At 40.5% G+C, this 7494-nt stretch overlaps 1 protein-coding gene across 1 annotated transcript; it reads right to left on the bottom strand.

Annotated features, from left to right (window-relative positions):
- Positions 1 to 973: 973 nt before the first annotated feature.
- Positions 974 to 5635, bottom strand: LOC103363848 (angiopoietin-4-like; the record flags this gene model as incomplete). The annotated part of the gene is made up of 3 exons (XM_008290788.1): positions 5018 to 5635; positions 3003 to 3237; positions 974 to 1108 (listed from the first exon to the last, which is right to left on the bottom strand). Coding segments are annotated over exons 1-3 (988 nt in total), but the record flags the coding sequence as incomplete, so codon positions are not given.
- Positions 5636 to 7494: the final 1859 nt, after the last annotated feature.

The raw sequence follows: 7494 nt of genomic DNA, 5'->3' as shown, positions 1-7494 counted from the left end.
GCAAACAGTCCAGATCTCAATCCAATTGAAAATCTGTGGTGGAAATGGAAGAAAATGGTCCATGACAAGGCTCCAACCTGCAAAGCTGATCTGGCAACAGCAATCAGAGAAAGTTGGAGTCAGATTGATGAAAAGTATTGTTTGTCACTCATTAAGTCCATGCCTCAGAGACTGCAAGCTGTTATAAAAGCCAGAGGTGGTGCAACAGTACTAGTGGTATGTTGTAGTTTTTTGTTTGTTTGTTTTTCATGATTCCATAATTTTTTCCTCTGCTTCATCTAAAAAAAGCAATTGTTATTGACTACCACTTTTTTTTTCTTGATTTCTTTTAGTGTTTCTTAAAACCAGAAAGTTGCTTTAAATGACTTTAGTTTTGTGGCATGTCTATGATCTGCTTTTTCGTACAGAATTAAACAACTGAATGAACATCCTCCATGACTAGTGATTCCATAATTTTTGCCAGGGGTTGAAGGTCATGTTCAGACACAAAGTTTTAATTTAAGTCAACATGATTAACTTTTGTATTGCGACAATCAACTTCCATAGATATCTATGTAGATTCTGCTGTTGAAATCAGCTTGTTCAGCAATGATCTCCTGTTTCATGTAATTAATATTGTTCAGTTACTGAAATGGGAAAAGCCCAATAGTTGCTGAATGATGGCTTTGTTTAATTCAGTCTCAGTGAGCCAGTGAAGTGGGATGTACAATATAGGGAAAATATGAATTGTGATTTTTTTTTTGAGAAGATATTGCAATGTCACTTGTAATGTAATGTTTTAAGGTCAAACTTCACAACAAGAAAGACGGCATGAATGTGTAAAACCATGGACTCGGCAGTTTAAACCTTGGGCCAAATGTGCTGCATAACGGATATCCTAACATATAGTTTTGATTTGATAATTGCATAGTTTCAAATCGCAGTTTCAATTTAAAATCAATTAATTGTTCATGCAGAACACAGTGTGTCTTACCCTCGGTCTCCATGTCACAGTAGACAGGCAGGGTGCTGCCTGAAGACATTACAATGGTGTAAACCCCAGAACGACGAACGCCATTATAAAACAGAGACGCGCAGTCTGATGGACAGAAAGACAGGTACTTTCCATCTGAGGGAGACAGAAAGACAGATGGACAGAGAGTTTGTGAGAGGGAGAGAGAGAGAGACGGCTTTACACAGCATCACCAAACAGACTATCAACACAGTGACTCAACCTTCTGTTGGTCAGTCTTTAGCAAAACTACTCTCAGGTTCAAAATGTTCAGCCTAATCTGCAAAACTACTGCAAACAGCAGCGAACAGTTTTTGACATGCAAAGTTAAGACACTTAATTTTAAAAAAAAAAGTAAAACAAATGTAGTTGCCAAAGAGAAAACACTGTTATGTATACAGGGAGTGCAGAAATATTAGGCAAGTTTTATTTTTGAGGATTCATTTTATTATTGAACAACAACCATGCTCTTAATTAACCCAAAACACTCATTAATATCAAAGCTGAATATTTTTGGAAGTTGGAGCAGGGCTTTTTCAGTTTTAGCTATTTTAGGAGGATATCTGTGTGTGCAGGTGATTATTACTGTGCATAATTATTAGGAAACTTAACAAAAACAAATATATACCCATTTCAATTACTTATTTTCACCAGGGAAACCAAGATAACAGCTCAACAATCACAAATATACATTTCTGACATTCAAAAACAAATCAGTGACCAATATAGCCACCTTTCTTTGCAAGGACACTCAAAAGCCTGCCATCCATGGATTCTGTCAGTGTTTTGATCTGTTCACGATCAACATTGCGTGCAGCAGCAACCACAGCCTCCCAGACACGGTTCAGAGAGGTGTACTGTTTTCCCTCCTTGTAAATCTGACATTTGATGAGGGACCACAGGTTCTCTATGGGGTTCAGATCAGGTGAACAAGGAGGCCATGTCATTAGTTTTTCTTCTTTTAGACCCTTTCTTGCCAGCCACGCTGTGGAGTACTTGGATGCGTGTGATGGAGCATTGTCCTGCATGAAAATCATGTTTTTCTTGAAGGATGCCGACTTCTTCCTGTACCATTGCTTGAAGAAGGTGTCTTCCAGAAACTAGCAGTAGGACTGGGAGTTGAGCTTGACTCCATCCTCAACCCGAAAAGGCCCCACAAGCTCATCTTTGATGATACCAGCCCATACCAGTACCCCACCTCCACCTTGCTGGCGTCTGAGTCGGACTGGAGCTCTCTGCCCTTTACCGATCCAGCCACGGGCCCATCCATCTGGCCCATCAAGACTCACTCTCATTTCATCAGTCCATAAAACCTTAGAAAAATCAGTCTTGAGATATTTCTTGGCCCAGTCTAGACGTTTCAGCTTGTGTGTCTTGTTCAGTGGTGGTCGTTTTTCAGCCTTTCTTACCTTGGCCATGTCTCTGAGTATTGCACACCTTGTGCTTTTTGGCACTCCAGTGATGTTGCAGCTCTGAAATATGGCAAAACTGGTGGCAAGTGGCATCTTGGCAGCTGCATGCTTGACTTTTCTCAGTTCATGGGCAGTTATTTTGCGCCTTGGTTTTTCCACACGCTTCTTGCGACCCTGTTGACTATTTTGAATGAAACGCTTGATTGTTCGATGATCACGCTTCAGAAGCTTGGCAATTTTAAGAGTGCTGCATCCCTCTGCAAGATATCTCACTATTTTTGACTTTTCGGAGCCTGTCAAGTCCCTCTTCTGACCCATTTTGCCAAAGGAAAGGAAGTTGCCTAATAATTATGCACACCTGATATAGGGTGTTGATGTCACTAGACCACACCCCTTCTCATTACAGAGATGCACATCACCTGATATGCGTAATTGGGAGTAGGCTTTCGAGCCTATACAGCTTGGAGTAAGACAACATGCATAAAGAGCATGATGTGGTCAAAATACTCATTTGCCTAATAATTCTGCACTCCCTGTAGTTTTTATTGTGTCAAATTGCTGCAACTCGCAACTCACCACTGTGCTTGTTGCATGTGTACCTGGTGGCAGTGTGTCTCGCATGCCGAGTGGCGGTGTAGCTCTGAGGATGCTGACCGTGCAGCCTGTGTTGTGGCTCATGCCTTGCACGGTGTCTGACAGGTTGCGGAGCTGCGCCTGCAGCTCATGCAGCAGCGCCGCATGCACGTGGAGCAACGTGTCGGCCTCAGCCTGACGCTGCTCCAGAGAACGCAACCGCTGCTGAAAGGTCGAGTTTAAACTAAGACTTTCTTCACTCTGAGAGACAGAAAGAGAAAAGAAAAGAGGATGCTAGTGGAAGCAGTATTCAGATCCTTTACTATTAATATAGCAATGTAAAAATACTCCATTACAAGTAAAAGTCCTGCATGGTAAATCCTATTTAAGTAAAAGTAAGTATTAGCAGCAAAATGTAGTTAAAGTACTAAAAAGACTGGTGTGGGTGGAAACCAAGTCAGTTTAGTCTCTAAAAAGGCTGAAAATCACTTGAACTGAACAAACTTGAACTGTGTGTTGTATTTTACAACTTTTTATACGATTCATTGTATTTCTATTTGCATTGACTTGCACTAATGTTGCGTCCTATTAAATGCTTTAATCATATTTGGTGTGCGGTGCCTGCTCCGGCCTGTAGAGCTGAACAATCATGGCCGGTTGGACTTTTTTAGAACGTAGGTAAAGATGTAAGATGTATGTAACATGTGAATATGTGGAACCAAATAGCACTCCACTGGTTAATAAAAGCTGCCATCCCACTTTGACTTTCTGATAAACATACGGCACAAACAACGACATAATTTGAAAACAACTTGATACGTGATAATGTGTGATTGCAGTCTTGCAGGCTTGTTTTCAAGAGGGGGCAGCCTGTGGACACTGTGGGTCAGCACAGAGTCAGTAGGAAGCAGGACCCTGACCAATTGGCCTGCAGCTAATCCTGTTAGCATTCAGGGTTAAGGAGGACTTAGTGAGTGTCAAGACAAAGAGATAAAGAGAGACAAAGAGATAACGAGAGGCAGAAATAAACAGAGACAGAGAAAGAAGGCTTTTGTGTTTTACCTGCATGTATGTTTTCCAGCTTTCAAAAAAAAAACGACATAAAAATGGATTTTAAAAAATGCTTTTGCTCTGTCTCTCTTTCACTTTTTTTTTTTTTTAACCCCAGTTTACCAATTCAAATGTGAATTTTCAGTTTTCACCTTGTTTCACCTTTGACTGTTGCGATTATGCTCTGTTTAGACTTTGTCGTTTCTTTGACCAGTATGGATTTACTTCCAGAAACAGATACGTTGCATCCTTTTTTAGGGCTAAGCACAGACGAATGTCGTTGAATGGAAACATGTTGTGGCATCTCCACCAACCATCTATCTTTGCATTGTTTCCAAATGTAGCCCATCAAACCATGTCTAAAACACACTGGGCAAGCTCCATAGCATAATGTGATGCATTTTTGAAATATGGACCTGGCAAAATGTAAAAAATATCCCCAATTTGACTTGTTTTTTGATTTTTTGAAAAGACTGGAAGAGGAAAACTACTTTTTTGAACAAGTTCTGACAGTGAGTATTTAGCATCATTTATCTTGGCACTCTTTTTTGTGTCTTCATCTCCAGACAATATCAAATATAACTAATACCAGCTGACATGAAAGAATACTTACACTTTGCCCAACTGAACTAAATTTCTGACACCCTATCACCTTTTTTTTTTTTTTCTACAAATGGCCAAAGTTTTGTTTATTTTTTCTTCTTCAAGTATTTTTAATGATTGCCAAACAGCAGGCTACCTTTCCAAACTGCAACTGCAACATCTACTTTTTGCATGATGCAACATATATCGCCACCTTCTGATGACACTACGCCACCTAGTTTACTTTCTCCAGAGAAGTAAATGGAAAAAAAAACTTTCATTAATTTCAAAAGTTCTCTTCAAATTCACTTTACAATTACACGGATACATGGCTAAAGTGAACCAAAACCTGCCATTTCATTGAACATTCAAAGAAAACAAACAGTAAACGAGAGAACACGAAGTCTACCTGCATCTCCAGGGTTTTGACTCGTTGCTGGTGGTTCCTCAGCTCCTCCTGCAGCTCGGACACCGTCTCTTTTAGCTCCTCCAGCTGATCTTTCCTGTTCCGGTTTTCATGGAGCCAATAGGAGACATCATCGGTACATCGAAACATGTCCGGGCAGCGTTTTTGCGAAGTTCCCACCGGAGGCAGGCTCGCCGTCAGCCGGCACTGACCGTTAGACGTCAGGTGGCTGCTGAAATCACCGCACTGTGACGATGAACTGCCAACGTTCTGGTTCATGGCTGGGTTGGCGCCATCATCAGCATCGGTGTTGTCGCTGCGGACCACCAGCGGGGCGTCAGGTGTCAGGTCGGAGTGTGTTTCCAACAAAGAGGAAGGAGGATGCCAGTCAGCATCGCCATAGTTGTCCTCGTTCATGTTTGGCACGTCCCAATTTGTTTCCATGCGCATGTCCGGGTCGTCTGCGTTTGTTTCTCTGCGGATGATGGGGTGTACGCCCTCATCGTTTCCAATATCTGAGTGTTCGTCAGAGGCCACAAAATCCCCATTAACAGGCCGAAAACACCAACCAGTCAGTAGGATAAAAAACAGGAACATAGATTGCCACTTCATCCTGAACATTCAATAACTCCACCACCCTGGTTGCTGTTGGCTTTTATCCATAGTAACTTCAAGTCAACAGCAGAGAGTTTCAATCAGTGGCTCGACATCAGGGTTCGATATCATAGCAGCAAAATGAGGTCCAGACTTCACCCAGAGTTTGACATCTGTTCTTGGCTTTGATTCAGGATGGTGAAGAATCGTTGAAGCTCTGAAAGAAAGCATCATTTTCGCACATGAACTGCAACTCAAACCAAAAACAGCTGAATCATTCCAGCAAAGTCACTGTTCAACCTGCTCCAAAGGCTGGAACGTTAACATCCTCTGGGTTGTATTCAGAAGAGATCGCTGGGTCTTGTTAATGTTAAACCTCATAAACAGGGTCAAAATCACAAAAGGAATTTCCAACAATTTGATAATTTATGTTCTTCAAAAGGTGACAGACAGTTTCCAAGTACACCTAGGCTGGTTGAAATCACAATACACATATCTAAGTTTAGTATCCAAATCACTGGAGTTGCAGTTCTTTGATCAAGTTAAAATGCGTCACAACCAAACACTGTTTATAAAAGCCACCATGATGTCACCCATTGGCTTGTAGACTACTATTGCGAAGACTTGAGTTGGGTATTTTTGTGTTGCCTACTTGGTGTTTTCTAAACTAAATGCAAAAAGCAAGAGATGGATCTGATCTCAGGCTAGCAACCTGTCATTCACTAAGTAGCTGTGCCCTAAAACATATTCTGCTTATATCCTGTATTCTATGACGTGTGAGGTGCCAGATACTGATAAGTGCTTTGGATTGGTCATTGTGGACATCATGTGAAAGGGTTAGAGTTAGTCAAAAATTTAAAACAAAAACTTACAAAAAAAGAAAATAAGATTCCATAGAAATCCAAGTTCACAAAGACAGTCAAATATGAAGAAAAATTAAATACTGATGGCAAAATGATTTTCTGATTTCCTTACAAATAAACTTTTATGAGTGATGATGATTTAAGCCTTAAAAAATAAAAAAAAAGGAGGCTCTCTTTAGGAAAATGCTTAATGACAGATTTTTTTTTTGTTTTTTAGTTTAACATGAATTTTCTATTTAACTTTAATCAGAAAGGAAACCTGAAACCACATTCCTACCTGCTGCCATTTCCCAGCGCTGAATTCCCCTCAACAGAAAAGCATGCCGATGTGTGTGCTTGCGTGTGTGTGTGTGTGTTCGGCAGCGGGTATGACATCTTATCCTGATAATCCACTAAGGGGATTGGCAGCCATTGGCCTCGGAGATAATACATTACTTGCAATGGCATTAGAGTGATGTGACATCAACTGCATTACAGAAAATGAAAGAATAAACGTATATGCTTTTAAATGTATTCGTTGATTTTCTCCAGACTCCTGATTTATTCCTGCACTTTATTTCTAATCTTTGTTTTTACATGAAGTATTTTGAATTACATCCACTGAATTGTGCTGTATAAATGAATTATGACTGACTGAAGATGAACCTTGCAACTGTACATCATTTCTGCTGCTTTTCTGTTTCTGTCACCTCAAAGTGCCACAAAATGACGAGAAAAAGTAGTAACTGGATGAAACGACAAAAACGCAACAATGGGGACTTGTTAGCCTGAATGGTGAACTATAAAGTAGACATGAAAGTAGAAAATGACCTTTTTCTGACCTGATCTGTGAGACCAGTAAACATTTTCCTAATAAGTTTATGCTCTCATTTGCTTGCTTGAAGTCCTCTACAATACAACATCGTGTTCATTTTGTAAATTATAGTCCTATTTAGAGGAAAATAGACAATGAAGCAGGGTTTGCTTTAAGGCGGGACTTCCTAGCGATTAGCAGGTCTCCACTGTATCCCTCTGCGCAACGTC

This window comes from Stegastes partitus, unplaced genomic scaffold (assembly GCF_000690725.1).
Source record: "Stegastes partitus isolate 25-593 unplaced genomic scaffold, Stegastes_partitus-1.0.2 Scaffold15, whole genome shotgun sequence".
Taxonomy (NCBI): Eukaryota; Metazoa; Chordata; class Actinopteri; family Pomacentridae; genus Stegastes; species Stegastes partitus.
This window is presented reverse-complemented; position numbering and strand designations above follow the sequence as displayed.